This window comes from Fusarium keratoplasticum, chromosome 6, assembly GCF_025433545.1.
Source record: "Fusarium keratoplasticum isolate Fu6.1 chromosome 6, whole genome shotgun sequence".
Taxonomy (NCBI): domain Eukaryota; kingdom Fungi; phylum Ascomycota; class Sordariomycetes; order Hypocreales; family Nectriaceae; genus Fusarium; species Fusarium keratoplasticum.
In genome coordinates, this window is record NC_070534.1 from 266,765 (window position 1) to 290,592 (window position 23,828).

The following is a 23,828-nucleotide window of genomic DNA, read 5'->3' on the forward strand; positions in this document are numbered from 1 at the left end:
CTCAACCCCGTCCGTTGTGCCCTTCCAAGCACACAAGGGCTCAATCTGAATTCGAAGTAGGCTCACCACACACACGGATAACCAACTTCCCCTTAGCCGTCCCCGACTTCAGCTTTGCATATGCTTTGGCAGCGTCCTCCAAGCTGTACTCATCCTCAATCACTGGCTTGACCTTGCCCTCCTCGATCCACCGTGCAACTTGCCCGAAATCCTTTGTGTTTGCACTCACCGAGTGGAAAACGAATTTTCTCTGCCCGCCTCCGAGCCACTTGGGGAGTACGTGAATGGCGAATAGTGTCTTGAAGGTCTTGAATTGGGGCGGCAGGCCAACAGCTACATACGTCCCCTGGGGTTTGAGGTAGTGGTGACATTGCCAGTACAGTTCAGGCTTGGCAAAGATGGTATCCAGGATATGGTCGTATTGGTGACCGGTTCGCTTGAGTGCCGTGACGATATCTTCGGCTTTGTAGTCAATCACTTCGTCAGCACCAAGGTTTCGGCATAGGTCCGCGTTGGCACCTGAGCAGACCGCGGTGACCTGAGAACAGCCTAGAGCTTTGGCGATCTGGATGGCAAAGACACCGACGCCACCGCTGCCACCATTGATGAGGACCTTCTGTCCGGGTTCTAGGTACGGGGCAAAGGATTGAAGAGGTGCTGTGCCGCAGATGCCCACACAGGCGGCATCTCTCAGAGATACACCGTCAGGAACAGGTGCAACACCCGCCTTTCTGACTTCGACGTACTCTGCCAAGGTGCCACCGACTGGGGGCTCAGTTCTTCCAAAAACACGCTGACCAGGCTTGAGATCGGACAGCGAGCGGGCAACAACAGTACCAGAAAAGTCCAGTCCAGGTGTGGCCGGTTTCTTGATGAGGGTGCTGCCGAATGGCATCTCGGCTGGCTTGTAGTCGAGATGGTTGAGCGACGCGTAGGCGACTTTGACAAGAGTGTGGTCTTTTGGTAGGGAATGGGCGTTCTTTGGTAGTTTGGCCTCAGCGTTGAGCGTGAGGTTCTTCTCGATGCCACCAGCGATGGAGCGCCATTGGGCGGCTCGCATGGTTGACGGAAGCTCAGTGGGTGTAGTCATGATGAACGAATCTGTAGAGTTCAGTTTACAATGATGAAACGATATCAACGAGATGACTTTACAGAAACATGTCGCTAACTGTTGATGCTTCACCGTGGTTTTATCATCCTGCAAACAAATGACGGACAGGGTGGCGTGAAATAAAGTGGTGCCATCCCAAGCCAACTCAAAACGCAAGCATGCTTATTAAAATTCGCAAAGCGACTCGGATTCGCTAAAATCTCGATCGACCGTGTGATGGATCGACCAATCCTGGACCGGGTTCCGGATCCCGTGCTTGGGGGTGGCCTGTTAAGCTTATGAGCACAACGCGTCACATACGTCGCCTTTGTTGGTTCCCTGAATGTTTTTGTTTAAGCGATGGAGGCGCTGTGGTGCGACGTGTGCCATCCTTTTTTACTCTTCGTCAGTGGAAGGCTCATTTTTGACGTGTCGTTGGGTAACATTCGGCCATCAAGTGATTATTTCCAGTGACTGGTGTTTTGCCAAGTCGTAGTCGGTCCACTGTCAGCCAGAGCTTATGACTGTACAGCTGGAGTGTTGCGAAACTGTTAGTGGAAGGACATTACGGTGAACAAGAATATCAGCTGAAACTACGTTCAGGCATTTATCATGATGCACGCATTGAGGTGAGTATTGCGAAGAGGGAGGTACGGGCCAGGAAGACATCGGCGAAACGGGAGTTGACTGTCTTTGTAAATATAATGCAAGATAGGAAATAAAATCTTGAAGACACCAAGGTCAAACAGTACAAGCAAAACCACTCTCGAAGAAACCATTTGGCCAACAACCATTTCTCACTGTCCATCCTCCAAAGCCTTCAACATACCCGCTGCAGCATGCGTGCCAAGGGCGTCTAGGCTGGCCATGCCCATTATCTCCAACACACTAATGTCAAACCCAAAAGTTTGCCTCCACCAGGTTCTCATCTCAATAGCGACCAGTGAGTCCATGCCCAGATTAGCCAAAGGCGTTGAAGTTACCAAGTCCTCCTCGGGCTTCATGATCAGACTCAGCAGCTTCTTTCCAATCTCCCTTGCAAGAGTGGCGGCAGTCGCCCCCTCTCTCAGCCTTCCCGCATCACGACGAACACTACCGAGGAAGGCATTCAGACTATCGTTGGACGAACCGGAACGCGCGCTTGCTCCAAGACTGGTGTTGTGGTACATAGCCATTCGCATATCCTTACGCCAAATAGACCGGTTGTCTGCGCTCTCGAGAGGAGTAGCTGAAGCAAGACCAACAACGAAGTTGTTGTGAGTCACAAAAGTCGAGGCTGGGCCACGCATACTGGGAGGAGGAGTAACAGCGGGGAAGGTCATCGACATGGCGATGGCGTCCAGGAGTTCCTGCTCGTTGATTCCGTAGGCTCCCGTCAGCTTCATGACACGCTTGAGGCCGTCGTCGCCAGAGATGACACCAATATCAGTGACATCGCCAATGTCAACGGTAGAGGCGGGGAGGCCTAGGCCGGCGCGGTACTGAACAAAGCTGTCCAGAAATGCGCTGGCACTGGCGTAGTTGGCCTGACCTGGTTGTCCGATGATGCCCGAGATGGAAGAAAAGAGGAGGAAAAAGTCCAACTCGCAGCCAGCGGACACAGTAGCCTTGTGAAGGTTCCAAGTGCCCTTGATCTTGGGCTCAACAGCAGTTGTCCAATCTTCATAAGACATGCGAGACACGGCATTATCTCGGAGAACCATGGACATTTGCAAAACGCCCTTCAGCTTTGGTGCGGCCTCGATGGCTCTGTTGACGTCCTCCAAGACGGAGACGCTTCCTTGGATCAGCTGAACTTGACATCCCATACTCTCCAGCTCATGAACAATGGCTTGCTCTCCAGGACGTGATCCAGCGCTTCGTGAGAGGTAGACAAGGTGGCGAGCGCCATGCTCAACCATCCATCGCGATACCGAGCGTCCAATGCCACCCAGGCCTCCGATTAGAAGATAAGAGGCCGACTCGTCAAGTTCGACCACCTTGGGTCTGGTCGCGCTGTCGCTATCAAACTTGAGCGTACCGTCTGAATCGCGAATCGAGATGACGATCTTGCCGATGTGCAGACCCCGTTGCATATAGCGGAAAGCATCTTGCACCGCGTCGGCATCGAAGACCTTGTTGGGGTTGATAGGAACAATGTGACCTTCCTTGTAATAGCGAACAACAGCCTTAAGAAGTCTGGACAACATTTAGTCATAGCTCTAAGTCGTTATGGGATCAATGGACTCACTCTTTGCAGATGGGTCGCCTCTTGGAGCACATCTGGTCCATATCGACACAGCAGTAGCTTCGGTTGGCCATGAAGACGTCCATGTCAAGCTTTCCAGACCCCAAGAGGTCTCGCTTGCCAATCTCAACCATCTTGCCAAACTCGGCAACACATCTCCAAGTTGCGTGAAGCAGCTCGCCCGAAAGGGAGTTGAGGACAAGGTCAACTCCAACACCGCCAGTCTCTCGGAAGACTCCTTCGACAAATGTGTCGTTGCGGGAGTTGAAGATCCTATTTCGCGGGATGCCAAAGGTGTCCATGAGGTAGTTGACCTTTACCTCGCTGCCAACTGTGACGTAGATCTCGGCTCCAAGCATTCGTGTGACTTGGATGGCCGCGATGCCTACGCCACCACAGGCACTGTGGATGAGAACAGACTGAGGTAAAGGTTAGTATGAGATTGTGGTAATAAATAGTGAGTCTTAGGTCATCGAATATCAAGCACATACCTGTCCGCGCTTGAGGCCGCCAATGTCGATCAGAGAGTAGATGGCTGTAGCGTAAACGCAAGGCATTGTTGCGCCCTCCTCAAAGCTCAGCTCATCGGGGATAACCTCGCAGAGCTTCTCCGAAGTAATGATGGAAGTAGAAAAGGAACCCCTGCTGAAGAGAATAACGCGGTCGCCCACGCGCAGGTCTTTGACGTCGGGGCCGAGACGAGTGACAACTCCGGTTGCCTCTAGACCGAACCCCTCCTCAGGAATATCGATGATACCATTGGCGCTGAGGACATCCTAATTTTAGGGGAGAATGGTTAGTGGCCTTAGTCCTGTAACATCTATGTAATATCCTGCTCTTAGAGGAGTTACTTACTCTGAAGTTGAGGCCGCCGGCATACACATCAACCTCCACATCATCGCCTAGCAGGGGTTTCGCCACTCGGCGGGACCAAGTAAGAGCATTGAGAAGGCCGGGCTTCTTGCTATCGAGAACGATGGGCTCTGTTGGGTTGGCTGTCAACAACTCTTGGCTCAGCGAAAAAGGATAGTATCGTCCAATCTGGACCATGCCGTCCTTAATTGCGTACTCGTAGTCGGGGTGTAGCCACTCGCATCGTTCGTTATCTCGAGCCAAGAATCTGATAAAGACACTTGCAATCTGCTCAAGGGAGCCGTCGATATCGTCCACCTCGCATGTTGCAAAGTTGACAGCCATCTCGCTGCGGATGGTACGGGCAGCACCGACAACCTGGGCGTAGGCAGGGCTCACGCATTGGGTCTGGCTGGGGCGGGTGACCCAGAAAATGCCAGCATCACCAGCTCTATCGACAAGCTTCTTGAAGTTCTCAAACTGGATGTCGGTAATGTTCTCGAAGAACGGCTCGTCCCTTTCCAGGAGAACGAGCACCTCTTGGCCCGGAGCGGGAATCTCGTCAGGGCTGCACTGGTTGACAACATGACCTTGCTTGGTCAGAATCTCAGAGAGTTGTTGCGCAGAGCTGTCACCAGAAGGACAAAGGAGGGTCACTTCCTGACCCACAGCCTTCTCTTCAACGAGTGGCTTGGCAATGATGATGGTGTTCTCTTGGAGAGGCGTGTCTGAGCCCGGAGCAACGGCTGTCTCATTGAACCCTGCAGCGACGAGTGCGGCCTCCCATACCTCAGTAGACACGTACGGCTCCTGGACACGGCCATCGGCGGCACCACACCACCACCACTTCAAGACACCGAAGATGTAGTTGGGCCACTTGGACGAGGGACTCAGTTCCTGCAACAAGAGCCTGCCGTTGGGTCGAAGAAGCTTCCTGATATTCTTCAGAGTCTCGGAGATGGACCTTGTAGCATGGACGGCATTGGTTGCGATGACGAGATCGTAGTCCCCTTCCTTGAAGTCCTGCTCGGCGGGATCCTGACTAAGGTTCAGAACAGCATGGCGGATGTTGGCGAGACCCTTGGTTCGCTCCTTGTTGTCAAGGAGCAAACTAGAGCTGACATCTGTGATTGTGTACTCCGAATAGTAGATGCGGCCGTCCGGGAAGCTGAGATCCGTCCAGGCGTCGACTGTCGGAGCGCCAGTGCCGGCTCCGACCTCAAGAACCTTGAGGCTGGGCTTGCTGTGTGCTAGGTGACGAAGGAACATGGACCGGTCAAAGTAGTCTCGGAATGCAAAAACCTTGGAAAGAGTATCTCCAGCGAGGATCACTTCCATAGCGTCGATCTGTCCGTCGAAGATTCCATTGATGTCGGAGCAGATCTTGAACATGGCATTGGCAACGTCGGCGGCGGCAGTTGTAGACAGTTCCTGGGTAAGATCGGTAATCCTCTCCATGATGTCCTCGTCTGTTCCATCTCCAAACGTAGAGCTCTCTGTGGAACGAAGCTGGTCATGAATCCATTCTCGGTATCTTTGCATGTGCGGTACAGTTGTCTCGGCTCCAGCCAGTTGCCGGTTAGAGTACAGCAGGCAAAGGCGTGTCATCTCTTCGAGCTCTGGCGTGTATCTAGCTCGGTCGAAATCAGGCTTCATGAGAGTCGCAGCATCCATAAAGTCCAAATGAGGACCCCATTCATATCGAGTAGTGGCTTGGTCGGTTCGCCCTTCTCCGGCACTGCCGTCCTCTAGAGCAGCGAGTCGTACTCCGGCCATTTTCAGGACTGTCTGTCCATCCGCAACTCCCTTGCCTTCACCCGCGATCGATCCAAAGCGGCTCATGGTGGCCGAAACGTCAAGGCTAACGTCTCCGACAGAACGGTAGATGTCAAGCTTCTCAATGGTGGTGGGGACGGACATGACAGGCTTGGTAGTGAAGCCCTTTGTGGCGGCGACACTGAGTAGCTGCAAGCAAGCATCGACGATAACAGGGTGAAGATGATAGTTGGCCTCATCGCCAACCTTGTTGTTGAGAACCTTGGCCGCGGCGACCTGTTGCAATGTTCCTGAAGAAATGTCTTCGAGGCGCTGGAACTGACGGCCATAGCAGAGGCCAGCCTTGTGCATCGTCTCATAGCACTTACGTGAGCCCAACCTTCGGGGCAGGGGCTCTTGAGCCTGACTCTCCTCCGGGCTCTCTGATACGGCCTTGACTTGGCCGGTACAGTGCTTCGTCCAGGCGTGGCCATTGTGCGAAGCAATGGTAAACTCCCACCAGGAGCTGTCGAGTGAGTCCGTCAGACGATAAGGGCGGAAGGTTGTCATCACTTCGACAGGATGACCCTCAGTTAGTAGCAGTGCTGAGTTGACAAGAACATGGCGGAGGGCATAGGCTTCCTGGACGCCCGTGGTTTGTCGGATTGCCTCGCCAACCATGGCAACGTAACCGGCAAAGGGGAAGACTGCGTTCTCTCCGATGATGTGATCTCGAACCCAGGGGACATTGTCCAAGTGGAGGAGGTTACGCCAGGTGGGCTCCATATCAGTGCTCTCTGCCACACGGAAGCCGAGAAGATCGTGGTATGGATGTCCACGATGACGCCACTCCTTGGAGATCCTTGACTCGTACCAGTAGCTCTCCTCATGGTTCCAAGGGTATCTCGGGAGATCAGGCAAGCAGGCACCATAAGGCACAAGAGCCGCAAAGTCGACGGGAACGTTCTGACAGAAGAGTTTTCCGACAGCTGTCAGGAATGACTCGATGCAATTCTGCTTGCGGATCATGGCAGCAGCATAAGGCACTGTCATCGACTTGTCGGCTGCAATCTGTCGGAGTGGGCCCGACAGAGCAGAGTGAGGGCCAATCTCGAGGAAGAAGATGTTCTTGCCGATAGGGTCGTCGAGAATGCTGGTAACTGCAGTGGAGAACATGACTGGAGACTCAAGGTTGGTCTGCCAGTACTTGGGTCCGAGAGAGGCCTTGGTGTCGAGGAGTTTGCCGGTAACACTGCTGAAGAAGGAACAGCTGGTAGGGGCGCGGCCAAGGACCTTGTGTTCCTTCATTCGTGAGTTATACTCGCCGCCAATCTCTGCCATGTGATAAGAGTGGTAAGCCTTGTCGACCTTGAGCATTCTGGCGAGGGCATCAGGATAGGCCTTGTGGATTTCGGCGACAACCGTCTCGAGCTTGTCGGTGTCTCCAGACAAGGTGACACTCTTGGGAGAGTTCTCACATGCCCTGACAACTCCGGGAACAAGGAAGGTCTCAACCTCACCCCAACCCAGTCCAATGGCTGCCATGGCACCCTTTCTCTTTTGTTGGAGTGTGACATCACCTCTGAGCCATGCTGCGGTGATTGCCTCCTGGGCGGTCAGAGCACCGGTGGCATAAGCAGCAGCAATCTCACCACTAGAGTGACCAACTACAGCCTTGGGCCTGATGCCAATGGTAGCGAGGGCGTCGATCATGGCCAGCTGGATGGCGGTGCAGGCGGGTTGAGAAAGCTGTGCAGTTTCCACCCTGCTGGACCTAGGAGGCTTCAGCAATTCCTCCTCAAGACCCCAGTCCGGACCACCAGGGATAGACCGAAGGTGCTCGTCAAGAGATCGGATGGTACCCCTAAAGGTGTCGTTGGAGTATAGCATCTCCTTGGCCATCAGAGGCCATTGGGCTCCCTGACCAGTGAAGACCATGACGACACTAGGTGTCTGACCAATTCGTGAAGTGGGAGAGACGAGACCAGCTCTCTCTCGGGAAGCCACCACGAAGGCTCGGTGCGTAAGATGCTGACGACGATTGGCAAGGGTGTATGCCAGATCCCCAAGACTCTCGGGGTGACGGCCAAAGAACTCCCCATAACCTTCAGCCATTCTCTTGAGAGAATCAGCCGAATTAGCGGAGTAGACAAGAAGTTGAGGTGTGCGCGAAGTATTCTTGGTCTTGGTCTCAATATTGAAGCTTCGGGCAGAGTCAATGATAACGTGGGCATTGGCACCTCCGATGCCGAAAGAGTTGACGCTAGCTCTCTCGTATCGATCCTCAGGCCAAGGAGTAGGCTCGACAGGAACAGTCAACTTCCTAGACTCAAAAGGAATGTTTGGGTTTGGGGTGTTGAACTTGATGTTAGGTGGAATGATACGGTGCTGAAGAGCCATGACAACCTTGAGAAGCGAGGTGAGGCCAGATGCTCCCTCTGAGTGACCGAGGTTGGGTTTGACTGAGCCAATATGGACACCTTTGTCGCCAAAGACTCGTGCGACAGCATTAGCCTCGATCGGATCACCGACAGGAGTACCTGTGCCATGGCACTCAACGAATCCGGTTTGTGAGACATCGAAGCCAGCATCTTTGTATGCCTTTCTCATCATTGACTCGTGACTCAACGTGTTAGGATGAGTCAGACCTGGTGTTTTGCCGTCGTGGTTTGTAGCAGTTGCCCGAATGACAGCCCGGATCGGGTTGTTGTCTTTCAAGGCTGCTTCTAGAGGCTTGATGTAGATGGCCGTAATGGCCTCTCCACGACCATAACCATCAGCATCAGCCGAGAAACTCTTGCAAGAGCCATCGGGAGAAAGAACACCCTGCTCAGTCATGGCAGTGGTCATGTTGGGGGCCAAGATGAGGTTGGCACCTCCAACAATGGCGGAAGAACAGTCGCCTCGCTGAATAGCGACACATGCTTCATGGAGACATACAAGAGCGGCCGAGCATCCAGTGCGGACCGTCATACTAGTTCTCAGTTAGTATACGACGGGTAGGCAAAATAGAGTATACATACCTGGGCCCATGAAGATCCATCTCGTACGAGATTCGATTCGACAGGAGAAAGTCTCCATAGCCTCCAACACGGTGCATTCCCCACTGCTGAGGTTCCTTTGCCCACATCTCAATCCAATCCTCACCGAAGCTGCCCATATAGCAACCTACCAGGCCCCCTCTGAGGCTTGTCTCACCTGCATCATCGATAGCCTCTCGGACAACCTCGAGCATCTGCCTCTGGTGAGGATCGGCGCGTTCTGCCTCAGTCCGGCCTAGGTTGAAGAAAGATCCGTCCAAGCTGCCTAGGTTGATGCTCTCGTCGAGGAAATAGCCGTACTCGGACTTGACTGATCCAGGCTTGACGTGGGGAGAATAGTAGGCATCGACGTTGTATCGAGATTCGGGAACGCGTGCTCGAGCATCTCCCTTGGCCACAAGAAACTCCCATAGCTGCTCAGGAGTGTGCAAGCCGCCGGGAAGACGACATGCCATTCCGCAGATGGCGATTGAGACTGGACCAGAGCCCTTGGCTGTGTTTGCTCCGTTGACATGAGCTCCATTTGTAGAAGCACCGTTGGTATGCACACCGTTTGTGCCGTTTGTGCGATTGACACCGTTGCCGTTGACTCCGTTGCCATTGGTGTGGCCGTTGGCACCATTGGCACCATTAGCACCATTAGCACCATTAGCACCATTGGTACCGTTGGTACCGTTGGCCTGTGTGCCATTAGTAGCAGTGATGTTGTGGGCGTCGGCCGTCATGATGTAGGTAGTCAAGCTGTGGAGTGTAATGTATAATGATAATTCTCCGGTCCCGCGAAGGAAGAATGAATTCTAAGTTTGAAAGATGTGTGATGAAGAAGTCTTAGAGAAGCTGTTTGGACTCAACTTAGTGGAATTCGCTCTGAAGTCTCGAGGATACCAGCAGCTTATAGCTTTCGTTGGTATGTATCTCGGTCGACTAAAGGAATACAGTGCATGCTTAGATCCCAGCCCTGGGTCTGTCTCCCTTCTTCGTTCAATGCAGAAACTCCCAAGAAACGGAATCCGCAAACCGTTGCGTTTGTCAAAACCTTTCTCGCCATCCCAGAACAATCATGCGTGGTTCGAGAGGACGGAGTTCCCGTGGCTTGGCCAACCTCAAGGACGGGTTCCGCCCTCGCTTCGATGCGCCAAGAGATATTTGGAACATGACATTTGATACCATCTCGACAGCTGAAACAGGAAGGTAGACTTGTATGTTGGGATTATCGATGGTGAACAAACGTGGGATAGCTATTGGACATGGCGTGTGGCCACACCCCACGGCTTGGCCCCCTGCGATGCGACCTAGCCCACCTAAGGAGGCACTTTGGCATCTCCCCTGCATTTCTCTGACCACCCGGCCACCGCCTGTTCTCTGCGAGATACCAGTGGCCTAGCTTTTTTCCCCTCGATGCAACTCTTATCGGAACCCGCAGTCGGCCGATATGCCCGGAACCCGCACCTTGGAAGATCGAATGAGCTGGCTTTACACTGACATGGATATGACACCAAACTTCAGAGCCGTGGCAGAAGAAAGTGAATCGAGATTTGATTGAATATCGGATCCCGGAAAAGATCTGAGACTTGAGTTGAGCGATAGCGTAGAGCAGCTGTGCAACAACTCATTCGGAAGTCAAACCACAGTCGACAGGCCGATTTGACAACATCTGATGGGCAGTAGAATGAGACAGGCTAGTCTCCTGTTAGTATGAACTCAAATACTGGCTGTTTCGCTGCATGTTTCTATCACAACTCGACTTTCACCTCACAGTTCTACCCAACCTCCATCGACCTCTTGCAAAGCCAGCCACTTTGTCCATCGAGGCCTTTTACAAAGCCAACTCTTTTGAACGTTTAAATCTTTAAGTCTCACTCTATTCTACTACATCAATTACTCAGCCAAGATGCCCAAGGTTGTCCCTCACATCAAGGAATACTTGCAGGCCCAGGAGCCGCAAGCTCCTCGCATGAAGGATGCACCCGTCTTTTACCGCAATCTGGAGGAGGCTCTCGACACGCGCCGAGTAGACCAGAACCTCATTGTCTTCCGTGACTTCAAAGAGGGTGTGGACTTTTCATCCAACGACTTCCTGTCTCTGGCAACCACTGGCCAACTCCGAACGGAATTCTTTGAGGAACTTGAACGCCACCCCAACTTCCGTCTTGGAGCTACAAGCTCTCGGCTTCTTGACGGAAATAGCAGTTACATGGAGACCATCGAGAAGGAGATCGCCGAGTTCCACAACGCCGAAGATGCCATCATCGTCAACTCTGGCTATGAAGCGAACGGCGCCATTTACACTGCCATTCCTCGTCCAGGCGACGCGATAGTCTATGATGAGCTTGTACACGCCAGTACGCACGATGGCATGAAGAACTCTGTGGCTCTAACCAGGGTGTCTTTCCGCCACAATGATGTTGACTCCCTGGAGGAGACCCTGGCCTATATCCGCGACACCCAACCCCTCATTCAAAAAGGCGAGAGGTCTGTCATCATCTCTGTAGAGTCAATCTATAGCATGGATGGAGATGTCTGCCCTCTGAAGGAGTTTGTGGATGTTGCCAAGGAAGTCTTCCCCCTAGGCAACGCTCAGTTTGTCGTCGACGAGGCCCATGGCACTGGCGTTGTTGGAAAACAGGGAGGTGGCCTTGTTCAAGAGCTTGGCCTCGAAAAAGAGATTGCAATTCGAATGCACACCTTTGGAAAGGCCCTGGCTTCCAATGGAGGTGAGTTGTCGGCGGAAAATCGGGTTCTTGGCCGTGCTAATATCGCCCAGCTGTCATTCTTTCAAACTCAACAGTCAAGACCATGCTCATCAACTTTGCGCGTGGGATTATCTACACGACTGCCCCTAGCTTCCTTGTGCTGGCTGGTATTCGCGCTGGTTACAACCTGCTCAAGGCAGATATGACTGTGAAGGTAAGGAGTGGACCCCAGCAACATCCTTGATGCAGAGGGCTGACGCTTATATGCACGTACCAGGCTCAAGAACGGGTCCAGTACCTTGTCAAGCTCTTCTTCAAGACCATTCAGGCGCATCCTGCCTACGAGAGGGCTGCGGAGACTGGAATTCTCCGTGTCCCACTTGCCGATGGGTATGAGACCAGGCCTTTTGTTACCCAGGTGGTGCCTGTCTGGACTCGTCCCCATCAGAATCTCTTCCTGGTCTTCCATCTTCAGATGGCCAAGTACTGCGCGTACCCCATTGACTTCCCTGTCGTTCCCAAGGGCGCGCCGCGTGTCCGTTGTGTGTTCCACAACCACAACACCGACGCTGAGGTCGAAGGTCTGGCCCACACCCTGTACGAGTGGGCCCAGGAGATGCTTGACATTGAGGATGGAAAGGTTTCCTCCAAGATCCCGGTAGCAGCTCGCCAGGCCTTTACCTGGACTGCGGAAGGAGAGACCAATGGGAATGGCGTGAAGGCATAGGTAGATATTGCGATATTCTGGAGGAGGATAGGAGGCCTGATTGGTTGTGTTGTACGGGGACCAGGGGAGGGAGTGCCAAGGCAGACACTCCTTACACTTGCCATTCTTTTGTACCCAGACTTGGTCCTTCGCTTAACAGCATGGGTACTGAACCCGGAAATTAGTAAATAGACGCGTGGATTTACTTAAAGCACCAATCCTATGGTCTAAGTGACAAGGAATGACAAAAGTAACAAGGGTCATCCCTATGCTTAACAGCATGCAAAAGGTAACTTCGGTAGAAGCGAGAAAACCCTGTTGAAACGTGGACACAGGGGGTTAGTAAATTCACCTTTATAGCCAGTTGCCTGCGATAACCACCCTCACGTGGAGACAGCTTTCTTAGCCCTACGGACAACCATCGGACCCGAATGAGATACCTTCCCCATCGAGAGTGGTGCTACGTAGCCCTGTCAGATTCAACGGGTGATCGGCCGAGCCGCCTTGGCGCTTAGTCTCGGTGTCCGGTTGAGGAGTAGACGGATGCAGTTTGATGGAGTACCTTGGTAGATTCACTACTTCTGAACGTGGGCCAAAGAGTGATCAACCTTTGGATTGATGAATCTGCAGAAGATTCATGTCTCGAGTGGAATTGGCAGTGCCCTCACTCCGGCAATTGCCCATGCTGACCTTATCTTGACACCATCCCTGCCAGGGACCTTCATGTACGATGCCCCAAAGAGCAACAGTCCTCACGACTAATTTCCAATGAAAGAAGGAGAAACCCAAACAAGCAGGTAGTACAGTGTCATGTCACTTTGAGCAAGATCGGCCCTCGATCGTATCAAACCAACCAACCGGCCCCTGTCAGGTGGCGCCATCCCGTCTGACGTGTTGCTTAGCGTTAATCAACAGGCCTCATCTCACAAATCGGCTGAATTCATGCTACCGTGCATTCACGAATCTCTTCCGGCATTGCTCAGGGGCCAACCAGATGATGGAGTCACGAACCGTGGGGGAAAATAGGCAACCAACAAAGATCTGGTAGGGGGATCCAAGCATTGTTACAACGACATCCTTGCAGCTGGCGTCTGCGCCATGATCAAGTTACATTCACCGAGGGTCGTTTCGAGGCGGTCTTACATGAACGACCGTTGTCTAACTCCGGCTCCTGTCGTAGATCTCCTGATCCATCCGACGGCATTATCTCCCCGCGCCACTCAGGTCGCGGAGTGCGACATGCGCAGTCTGGAGGGAGGTCTGCACGGACTGGAGGACCTTGTGGGCCAACATCAGCACAGGAAGGATGCAAATGTGCCGATGTCTTTTAGCCAACGCGGCAATGAGGCGTTGATCAACCTCTCTGGACACGACCAACAGCCACGGGGGAGCCGTTAGCTCGGGCCGAACCGCGTGCCTAGGCCAGTAAGAGAAGGTCTCAGCCCCGGGGTATCTGTATGGGAGGTGGTCTTGATGTACCTCAGCCTTAAATAAGATGGGGCAAATATCAGCCCTAGTCGCTGGCAGTTCGTGTTGGTTCTCGCCGTCAGAGCCGATCGATATGCACTCAGATACTACTTCGGAGCACTTCCAAACAGAGTCATAATGCCGTCGCACGGGAAGAGAAGTTGGGATGCATCTGAGGATACCGAGGCACGCATTCACCCTCTCGTATTTTCGTTTAGGTTTTGGTCCCACGTCCTGTGTTGATCAGGTTGCTGACCAGTGATGTAGAAGGGAACTTCGAAAGACTACCCAGGTGTGTTGTGCGACGTCCTTTTGCCGCTTTATGGAAGAACCAGTGGCTAACTTGGGCGTGTTTTGCAATAGTATGCGATCAGTGCAGGTCACGAAAGATCCGATGTGGGAGAGAGCGGCCTCATTGTTCCAACTGCGTCCGTCTCGGCCTTGACTGTGAGTGGTTGGGGCAGGGAAAGAAGCCTAACCAGACAACTTGGTTGTAAGCATTTGATAGGCCCAGAAACTACTATGTCTGGACTTCGAAACTCACTTTTACCGATTTAGAAGCCATGCAGTAAACCGCCTCGGCGATCGACTCCAGAAGCTAGAAGATGCCGTTTCAGGGCTGCAAAGTTCCAAAGATACCCAGGACTCCGAGACGACACCTCCCCCAATGCCTGGCTCACCAAGTACAATAACAAGTCCCTCTTGGGGCCGAAGCTGCGTTGTTCGAAATGTCGGTGGCCGCGAACGATATTACGGATCCACGTCCTTGGTCTCGCTGATGCAAGATATGGCAGCTATCTTGCAAACCAACATATGCGAAATGGAGAATACCCAGACCAACTCGACTCGTGCAACAGCTGCACGAGAAGAGATTCTCAAACTAGCAGAGCCGCATCAAATGTACGCACATGTCTCTGACGGTTCCGCCCTGACCGGCCCTCCTTTGGTCATCGTCGAGGCTATGATCGAGCCATACTTTGAGATGGTAAATCCGCATATTCCTCTCTGGTCAAAGGGAAGCTTTCGTCGTCTGATGGACTCTGCCCCAGAGTCTTCCAATGCATCAGATAAGCGCGCATATGATGTGTGCGCGAACAATCTGGTGCTGTTGACATTGCAGGCCAAATCCCTTCATTCCAGAGCGGTTTCGAGTCGAACCAGCACAGAAGCTTCTGTGGCATCTTCGATAGATATGGATCTCATAAGATCCTTCATCACCAACGCAAAGCGGGCTTTGGAGAATGTCGAGTTGCTGCTCCTGAATCCTAGTCTTCTGACTTTGCAGGCTCTGTTGTCTCTCGTGCGTCCCTCTCTTTCTCCCGTAGACTTTGAAGGGTTGATTCTGATAACAGACAGTGCCTAGTAGCGCAAACATCTCTTTCGGAGGATGTTGCTGCGTTAGTATTTAGTTTCGCCGTCCACGTAGCCAAGTCTATCGGACTTCGCCACTGGAGCCCAGCCAATACTACCGAAAGAGCCAATGCCGAGGAGTGCCAGGAAAAACAGCAAATCATGTACTGCATGGTGTGCCTAAGCAGGGCCTTGGCCTGGACTTCTGGTTTGTCCTTCAATCTGCCCAGCGTTGATCTCCTTGAGCGCAGCCTCTCGATCTCGTCAACCACAAGCCATCTCGCCACTCGGGTCGCTCTTTTGCGGCTCGAAGAGCAGGTATATAGTGGCCTATACTCCGATGATGCTACTGACCAAGGGCCTAGTGCCACTGGAAAGGTGGCTCTCAGTCAGGGTCGGAAACTGGAAGATTGGGCAGCAAGCCACCCGGAGGAACTCGACGAAGGCCAATATTCTGGCACCCTGAGCGGCGAACTCTGCCATGATCTCTCTGTGAGGTTTTACTCCATCCAGGCATTGGTCTTATGGCCTATTCCGGGGGATGCATCAATGTCTCTGTCGATACTCCACGTTGCTCGCCGTTCTCTCCGATTCTTCCGAAGGTTGTGGACGACGACCTCGGAAAGAGGACACCATCTGGACTTGGCTCTGTGAGTACTCCAGTGGCTTTTAGGATACTCTGCAATGTTCTCTTGCCGTTCCTCACGAATGCTGACTATGCACTAGACTCGTCGCTTCGTACCCTCCAGTACCCTTCTTCGAGCTCTCTAGGCATGTCTTGACCGACCAGCAGGCCTCTGACGAGGACTGGGAACTTCTGCATTCGTTCTCAAGCATGATTCAAATGTTCGCGGAGTGGGCTGAAGAAGACTCCCTTATGAAGAGACTGCTGAAGTTCTGCGACATCATGCTGCACTTGATCGACGCATATCGAGAAGAGAAGTCATCAAGGCGACACGAGAGTCGGCCTGCATCAGTCGGCCAGGCTTACATACATACCTTGGAGCCAATCCCCGGAAACATGGTCCCGATAGTTCACCCATACGGAGGGGACTCTGTCGCTTCCTCCTCTCGTAGCACTTCCACACCGATCTCGGGGTTTGCTCAACCGATGCATCCAACTTCGGATACAGAGCCGGTCTCGCTTCCCACAGTGTCAGAATCAATCAATTCGTCGTCTTTAGGTTCGTTTGATGGCGTGTTTGGAGGAAGGCTGAGTCCGATTGGTGACTTGGAGGGATGGATCGTGGAACCTGGAGCCCAGGGGGCGCCTTTACCCAACTCGATGCCGAATTTCATATTTCAAGATGGCAGTGCTTTTTCGTTTGATAGAATCGATCTTGGGTGAATCATTTTTCGGGCGGATTTTGGCTTTTGATGGTCGCAGCATGACCTTTGTGCATTAGAGCTTGTCAAGTCTCGGTTGGTGTCAAGTTTTCTGGGTTTATCCGTAAACTTTGGATGAGAACTCCCGCATTCATCATCAATACGACTTTCGCGCCTTCTTATTATCTGCATAACTTCATGTGAAGCCTCGGCACGCCTCTGTATACGCGGACTTGACTGGGATCCCAATACTCCGCGGATGCCGAGCGGGCGTAGGTAAAAGGTGGTGCGACAACTGAACACTGCTGACCAGTTCCGACAGTCAGATGATACCCTTGATGGATGGATATTTGGGAGCAGGAGACAGTGCGCATACGAACTGGGCTGAATCATCACGCGAGTCAGAGCCCAGGTACCAGGGCCCCTGCTGCGGCTCTTGATGCCGCCCGCCCGGCACCGGAACAGCCAGCGTCTGATCCGGTTACACTTTTAGAGCTTAACTATGATGGTTGCAGCCCAATGGGATGGTGGGATCGTGCAAACCTAGATGTAGGGTCGAGTCAGGTGCCAGTTGGGGGTGAGGCGCCTTAGCCACGGGACCCCTTTGGAGGATCGTGAAGCCCTGTAGGGAAAGGGTCCCCTGTGCGGGCCAGGGGCTACGTGGCTGAATTTATATATCTCCAGACAATTCTATATTGATTTCAGTCAGTTGACCATTTGAGTTTGTTGCGATTATTGACAATACCCTCATTTTGCGACTCAACCAGGAACAGTGTTTGTGTTTAACTTTGTACCTGAGTAGTGACGTTCACGACAGCTTCAACAGCTTGAATCGCTTGATGTCATTAGGTACAGCCAGTTAGTTAGCGCTGCGGGCGGACAGGGCTGTACTGGAGAACAACTGCAGCACGGAAATAGTTGTCAACTGTCTCGGCACAACATCATATCATGGACATCTTTTTCCTCGGCTTCCGCTCGGTAATCATAATCTCCTGTTATCTTTGGTCACACGTCATCAAGAAATTTTTTACTTTTTCCAAGCTTTTCCTTGCCTAGACAACAAAGACAAACGTCACCGGGCCCCATATTATTTGGATCCCAAGCTTGCCTCCCTAGCCACCAAACAACGGGGAACGTGCCAGGAAAAATCTCTGACCGCCTGTGGCCGAACTTATTCCGGGATTACGGTGCTGCCTAGAAAAACCCCAACAAGAACAAAACACCTGTCGTCAACGGTCAGCGGTGAGCGGTGAGTTCCTGATCTTCACCTTTCTTTCACAACCAACCTACCTACGTCACATCACAATGCCTCTCAAGCTCAACTCGGCGAACCTCTCTACAATCTCTTCACAGCAAGAGAACCGTACTGTGGAAATTCCTACCTACGACAGAACTGCCGTCAAGGATGGAATCGTCCATGTCGGTGTTGGTGGCTTCCACAGAGCTCACCTTGCTGTCTATATCAACCATTTGATCCAGAAGCACAACCAGAACGAATGGGGCATCTGCGGCGTCGGTCTTCGACCCAATGACTCTGCCATGCGCGATGTCTTGGAGTCTCAAGACCACCTGTACACCGTCATTGAGCGGTCTGCCAAGGGCAGCGACGCCAAGGTCGTCGGCAGCATCAACAATTTCGTTTTTGCGCCCGACAACCGTCAGGCCGTTATCGACAAGATGGCTCACCCAGACACCCACATTGTGTCTCTGACCATCACCGAGAGTGGCTACTACTACAACGAAAACACCCACCAGCTGCAAGCCGACCACCCCGACATTCAGCACGATCTGAAGGAGGAGAACGCAAACACCCCCATCAGCACCTTTGGCTTCCTCTACGCCGCTCTGGCCAAGCGCCACGAGCAGGGTCTGAAGCCCTTCACCGTCCTGTCCTGCGACAACATGCAGCACAACGGTACAATCACCCGCAACATGCTCAAGACGTTTGCTGGTCTGCGCAACCCAGAGCTCGCCAAGTGGATTGACGAGGAGGGAGCTTTCCCCAACTCCATGGTTGACCGCATCACTCCCGTTACCCACCAGACCGACATCGACTCGCTCGCAGAGACTTTCGGCATCGAGGACGCCTGGCCCGTTGTCACTGAGCCCTTTATGCAGTGGGTTGTTGAGGACCACTTCTGCGATGGCCGCCCTCCCTTTGAGAAGGTCGGTGTCCAGGTCGTCCACGACACGCACGATGTCGAGCAGTTTGAGAAGCACAAGCTCCGTCTTCTCAATGCCAGCCACTCCGCCATGGCTTACCCCGGCCAGCTCGCTGGATTCCAGTACGTCCACGAGGTCATGGAGCACCCTCTTTACCGCAAGTTCATCTGGCAGATGATGCAGGAGGAGGTCAAGCCCCTGCTTCCCGAGATTCCCGGCGTCGACATTGACCAGTACTGCAACACCCTTATGGAGCGCTTCTCCAACCCCACTATTATGGATCGAATTCCCCGTCTTGCCCTTAATGCCTCGGGCAAGATTCCTCAGTTCATTATGCCTTCCATCGCCGAGGAGATCTGGGCCAAGGGTCCCCTCCGCCGCTTGTCCTTTGTCGTCGGCGCCTGGTTCCGCTACATCCACGGCGTGACCGACAAGGGCGAGAAGTTCGAAGTTGAGGACCCCATGCTCGAGCAGCTGGAGACCCTTGCCAAGGCCGGTGGTGATGACCCCCGCGAGCTTCTCAGCATCAAGATGCTCTTCGGCGACGACTTGCGAGACGACAAGCGTTTCGTCGACGAGCTCACCACTGCCATGCAGCTCATTGCCAAGGATGGAGTCATGGCCACTATGCCCAAGTATGTCGACTAGACGGCATGCATAGATTGTATTACAGCCTTTGATGTTATAATGAATATGGATCTGATAGAACGCGGTCATGAAAAAGTTGAAAAGTATAGATAGACGGATAGCATGATCAGAGTTTATCACGATTAGATAGATTTGCGCAATGACTGATGGATTATAATTCACAACAACTATACATTGATCAGAAGTGAAGTCGAATTGGTGAGGACGAGCGAATGCGACTCTGACCCTGCTGTGAATGTCTGCATACCGAATCCCACATCACACTCTCAAAAATGCCTTATTTCTGATTGAATTTGCATAGTAAATGAACCCCCTGTATATCCTATTGTGTCCTTTGCGAAATGATAGTCCTAAATCCACGCTTCGTAACTTTTCAAACTGTTCTGTGTTCCCTTTGAAGACTCGTCCCGACCAAAGAACCCAATGACAATTTCCCATTTTTGTTTTCCTCATTATCCATCATTGAGCATCACCGTGAGACTCGATGTTAGGCAGAAGAAGATCAGACCTCCCATTCATGCCGTTCAAATAAGGCTTCACCTCACTCAGCAAGCAGACCTTGATATCAAACTCTACCCCAACCGCTCCAAACAAGGACACAAGACTCTTTGTCCCCGTGGATATAATATCACTCTGGATAGACCTCAGATTGGGAAATTGCTGAGGGTCTTGGCTCTTCCAGCCCGCCAAAGTCAGGAGCGCTTCCTCAAGACAACTAGTCCATCGAGAGTCATTCCTTGCCGTGAGTGAGATAATTGAAGCAGGAAGAAGGCGCATCAGTACCTGGTGGTCAACTTCATGCTCCCTCGCGATAGGAACGTGACCAAAAAGTACTGTGGAGTTAAGAAACACGTGCTCCAAGACCGAGAAATGTTTAAGATCAAGGTCATCGGGGATCTTGCTCATCTCAAAACCTCGATTCGCAAGGTCAAGATGCAACACCTTGAGTGTATCTTTGTGCCCCTCGAGATATTCAATGGCCTCTGAAAACTGGAAATGATCTGAAGAATTGCCTGATGCGAACGGGTTGAAAGACCCAGGGTCGATCTTGGCTTCAAACTCAAAGGCTGTCAAACTCCCTGTACAGGCAGCCAAGAGCTCCTGAAGACTCTTGGCCGAGACCAAGCAATCTGTCACTCTAAGAGTCTTGAGCTTGGGCATCTTTGGAATTGGAGACCCATGAAAAGAGTGTTGATGTAGGTTCAGGGTCTCCAAACCGGAAGCCAGTTGAATGATTGGATTTCCACCGATTGCAAGGTCCAGTGTCTTCAAAGGCAGGTTCGAGACCCCAAGAGCCGGAAGTGCAGAGTGCGGAAGTCCATGAGTTGGCCATCTGCAGTTTCCTTGAAGGCTGATGTAGTCGAGATTCGGCATAAGGGCGATCAGCATGGCCACCAGCTCGGCGTTCATCCAGCGCCGGCCAGGCTCGGAGCCCTCGCGAAAGGCATTGTGTAGATTCCGGAGTCGTGTTTCATCCAGGCTACCACTCCCATCCAAATGAGAGTGCAGGAATGCTTCATAAGTGTCAGGCCAATCGCACTTCTCATGGGTGGATGCTTTCGAGACCCGCTGTCTCCACGCAGCTGGTAAATCGATATCAAGAGCACGAGCCGCCTCCAGGATGACAGCTCGATTTTCCTCCTGACAACTTGTCTCAAATAGGGACGTAGAAACGTAGCAAACTCTGACTGAGTGAGCAAGATCAGGTCTCTGTGTCAAACATCTCATAAAAGACGCAAGTCGGCCTTGCCAAGTATACAACTTGGAAACCCAAGAGTCGCCGTGGCCAAGTGCAAACTCATGATACAAGACAGACTGGGCAATGTCCCGGAGGCGTCTTGATACCAGTGAAGCCGCGTAGAGTGTATGTCGGTCAAGGGAATACCATGACTTGAGATCCCCTCTTTGTCTCGTACGATGAGGCTTGTGGCGAAGTGGCCGGCTGTTCCAGGACTGATTGTACTCATCCTGACAATGTAGGCAAAAATACCCAAAGATTTGCAACAAAATCTCGTTTGGGAGATTCGAGATTCGATCAGTAGCCATGGCTTTTACCGCTCATCTGACATGAAAAAAAAAATGATTGTCGAACGAGACACCGGATGGAAGGAAGACGGAGAATATGTGGTGTTTCGATGGGCTGTTAAGCCACGTGATGAGAGCTGCATGATGCAGCTACAATTCGCGATCTTAATGGCCCTTTGACGATTATTGCTTTTTGTTGTGTATGGCCGGCCCGGGAACATGCATGGTGGTGTTGCTGGGCGAGTGTCCCGGACCGGATAGACAGCCGGGGTGATAGGCGTCTAGAGGTGCTGATCGACAGGAGTTGCTTAAGACGTTGCATTCGGTCCCTATTGCTTGAATATTGAACAAGGCTTGGTAATTCATGAAATGTTTGGTCCTAAATCTTGTCCCAGTGAAATTCAACTAGATGCGCCATATCCGCCAGTCTCTGCTGACACTGCTGACAAGCAATGCCCTATCGGCCATAGGGTTAGTGAGTTTCTAGGCTATCATGCGTCTTACATGGTGATACCTATCAAACAAATTCCCCAATATCTATCGGTTTGTCGAAAGTAAACACTTCTAGTCGATGCATTGTCACGGCTTCGAGGGAAGAAGGTTGGCCAAACCGGGCTTGGGTCAGGAAATCTGTGATTTTTGAGCTCAAAACCGTCGCAATCAATCAGATTCGACCAGATCTTGTGAGTTTCTAGAATTTCATGTGTTTGCATCTCAAAAAAATTAGGAGTTGAAGTCAATGAAATCTGCCTAAATCTATGTCAGTCGCTGATTAACCGTCACCGCTGGGATGGGCACACCAACCGCCACGAGACTATGCACCAGAGGTAAAAGAAACATGCAAGTAGTCAGTTTTATCATAATAGCCTCGAACTGAGAAAAGATTGGAACCGATTATAGAAAAATGATTGATGTAAATTGACTAGTATCTGAATCATATTTTGTATGGGAACGCGTGAGCGGGTGAGGAGACCAGTTTAAACTTGACCAGGCAGGTTCCTCCTCTTTTATAGGGCTCCGTCTACTTAGGCGATGAGGGCATCCTCGCCGGGAAGGATGGTGCCGTTGGTGACAGCAGCAGCGTGAGTGCGAGCGAGCCAGCCCCAGACGGGGTAGTACTTGTCGAGCCAGGGGATGAGCTCCTTGGAGCCAGGGGTGTTTCGCCAGTCGCGCATGAGGTCGCAGACGATGGAGAAGAGGCTGACGGTCTGGACACCAGCGCGGGCCATGCGGTCGTTGGAGATGTCACGGACGAGAGCAGAGTTGGTACCAGAGGCCTCGACGTTGGCCCAGACGGAGTAGCCCTCCTCGCGGAGAGAGAGAGCCAGGAAGGTGGTGCAGACATCGGTGGTGATACCAGCCATGATGATCTGGCTCTTGTTGGCGGCACGAACGGCGTCGCGGAACTCAGCGTTGTCCCAGGCGTTGACCTCACCCTGGCGCTGGATGAAGGGAGCCTTAGGGTACTTCTGGGTGATCTCGCGCATGAGAGGGCCGTTGGGGCCTGTTGATTGGTCAGTACAAGGTGTAAACTATCTAATTCAGAGACGGCAACTTACCCTGGTCGGCAGAGGTGGTCAGGATGACGGGAAGGTCAAAGACCTCACCAAGAGCCGCGTGGGCGAGAGCCTGGTCGCGGTAGAGGGTAGGGTCAAAGTCCCGAGCGATCTGGTAGAGACCCTCCTGGATGTCGACAACGAGGAGAAGCTGTGATGTGTGAGTAATAGTATACTGTATATCTCGGAGGAGACACTTACAGCATCGTTCTTGTCAAGGCGCTCGTACTTGAAGGTGTTCTGAGAGACCTTGTTGGCGAGGGCAGCAGTGGCCATCAGGCCAACGCTGAGGAAAGAGGGAACCTTCATCTTGGAAGTTGAAGAATTGAGATTCTTGAAAAGACTTGAAAGTGTTCGGGAACTCTCTTTGAAGATGCTGAAACTCCTTGATGGTTGTCTGAGCCTGGAGAAACAACTCTGAACTCGGGGAAGTCGTCGAGGTTTATATACTTGATTCTTGACAACTGTCGGCCGCGATGCTCAAGGTTCAGCACCTTTGCCCAACCTCGTCAATGTAGCAACCGACATTGAAGCCCCCGAGCCGTAGCGTAGACATCCACAGCTGCTGCACGAGCGGGAATCGCGCCCGACTGACCAAGTGGGACGGGTCGGCCGCATATTGAGAGGCCAAAGTATTCACATGCACTGGAAACTACACAAGAGGCTTGAAGGTTAATCGGCAAGCGGCACGTAAACATGACAATTCACAACGGCAAATACCGCCTCGGCCAGATCTCATTGTGCATTGCGGGTAGGGCAGGTCTGCATGAACATGGATGAGTTGGGTGAATGGTAATGTCTATGTAAGCCTCTACGCGGGTTTGTCATCATGCAGCCCTCTCGACTCAGCGAAATGGATCCCCACTTGGACGCTCGCCCCTCACCTTCAGTCAGCCTCTGTCACCAGCTTGCTCAGCACTCTATGGCTG

General features: G+C 52.4%; 6 protein-coding genes and 1 pseudogene across 7 annotated transcripts, besides 1 other annotated feature; 3 read left to right on the plus strand and 4 right to left on the minus strand.

Moving 5' to 3' along the window:
* Positions 1 to 40: 40 nt before the first annotated feature.
* Positions 41 to 1,090, minus strand: NCS57_00804700 (PKS-ER domain-containing protein; the record flags this gene model as incomplete). The annotated part of the gene is made up of 1 exon (XM_053057877.1): positions 41 to 1,090. One exon carries the CDS (start codon positions 1,088 to 1,090, stop codon positions 41 to 43), a length of 1,050 nt encoding a protein of 349 aa, XP_052911708.1.
* Positions 1,091 to 1,887: 797 nt separating this feature from the next.
* NCS57_00804800 (Carrier domain-containing protein) lies at positions 1,888 to 9,705 on the minus strand (the record flags this gene model as incomplete). Its single annotated transcript, XM_053057878.1, has 5 exons — positions 1,888 to 3,268; positions 3,321 to 3,736; positions 3,809 to 4,093; positions 4,173 to 8,898; positions 8,948 to 9,705. The coding sequence occupies 5 exons, from the start codon at positions 9,703 to 9,705 to the stop codon at positions 1,888 to 1,890; spliced, it is 7,566 nt and encodes a 2,521-aa protein (XP_052911709.1).
* Positions 9,706 to 10,856: 1,151 nt separating this feature from the next.
* Positions 10,857 to 12,385, plus strand: NCS57_00804900 (Aminotran-1-2 domain-containing protein; the record flags this gene model as incomplete). The annotated part of the gene is made up of 3 exons (XM_053057879.1): positions 10,857 to 11,679; positions 11,730 to 11,872; positions 11,936 to 12,385. The coding sequence occupies 3 exons, from the start codon at positions 10,857 to 10,859 to the stop codon at positions 12,383 to 12,385; spliced, it is 1,416 nt and encodes a 471-aa protein (XP_052911710.1).
* A 1,713-nt stretch (positions 12,386 to 14,098) lies between these two features.
* NCS57_00805000 lies at positions 14,099 to 16,529 on the plus strand (annotated as a pseudogene). The gene is made up of 5 exons: positions 14,099 to 14,123; positions 14,211 to 14,278; positions 14,340 to 15,131; positions 15,188 to 15,831; positions 15,908 to 16,529.
* Positions 14,099 to 16,529: a sequence feature.
* A 1,283-nt stretch (positions 16,530 to 17,812) lies between these two features.
* NCS57_00805100 (Mannitol 2-dehydrogenase) lies at positions 17,813 to 19,318 on the plus strand (the record flags this gene model as incomplete). Its single annotated transcript, XM_053057880.1, has 1 exon — positions 17,813 to 19,318. One exon carries the CDS (start codon positions 17,813 to 17,815, stop codon positions 19,316 to 19,318), a length of 1,506 nt encoding a protein of 501 aa, XP_052911711.1.
* A 459-nt stretch (positions 19,319 to 19,777) lies between these two features.
* On the minus strand, positions 19,778 to 21,364 carry NCS57_00805200 (F-box domain-containing protein; the record flags this gene model as incomplete). The annotated part of the gene is made up of 1 exon (XM_053057881.1): positions 19,778 to 21,364. One exon carries the CDS (start codon positions 21,362 to 21,364, stop codon positions 19,778 to 19,780), a length of 1,587 nt encoding a protein of 528 aa, XP_052911712.1.
* A 1,004-nt stretch (positions 21,365 to 22,368) lies between these two features.
* Positions 22,369 to 23,289, minus strand: NCS57_00805300 (Isochorismatase domain-containing protein; the record flags this gene model as incomplete). Its single annotated transcript, XM_053057882.1, has 3 exons — positions 23,101 to 23,289; positions 22,903 to 23,050; positions 22,369 to 22,847 (listed from the first exon to the last, which is right to left on the minus strand). The coding sequence occupies exons 1-3, from the start codon at positions 23,206 to 23,208 to the stop codon at positions 22,369 to 22,371; spliced, it is 735 nt and encodes a 244-aa protein (XP_052911713.1). The 5' UTR covers positions 23,209 to 23,289.
* Between the last annotated feature and the right edge of the window lie 539 nt (positions 23,290 to 23,828).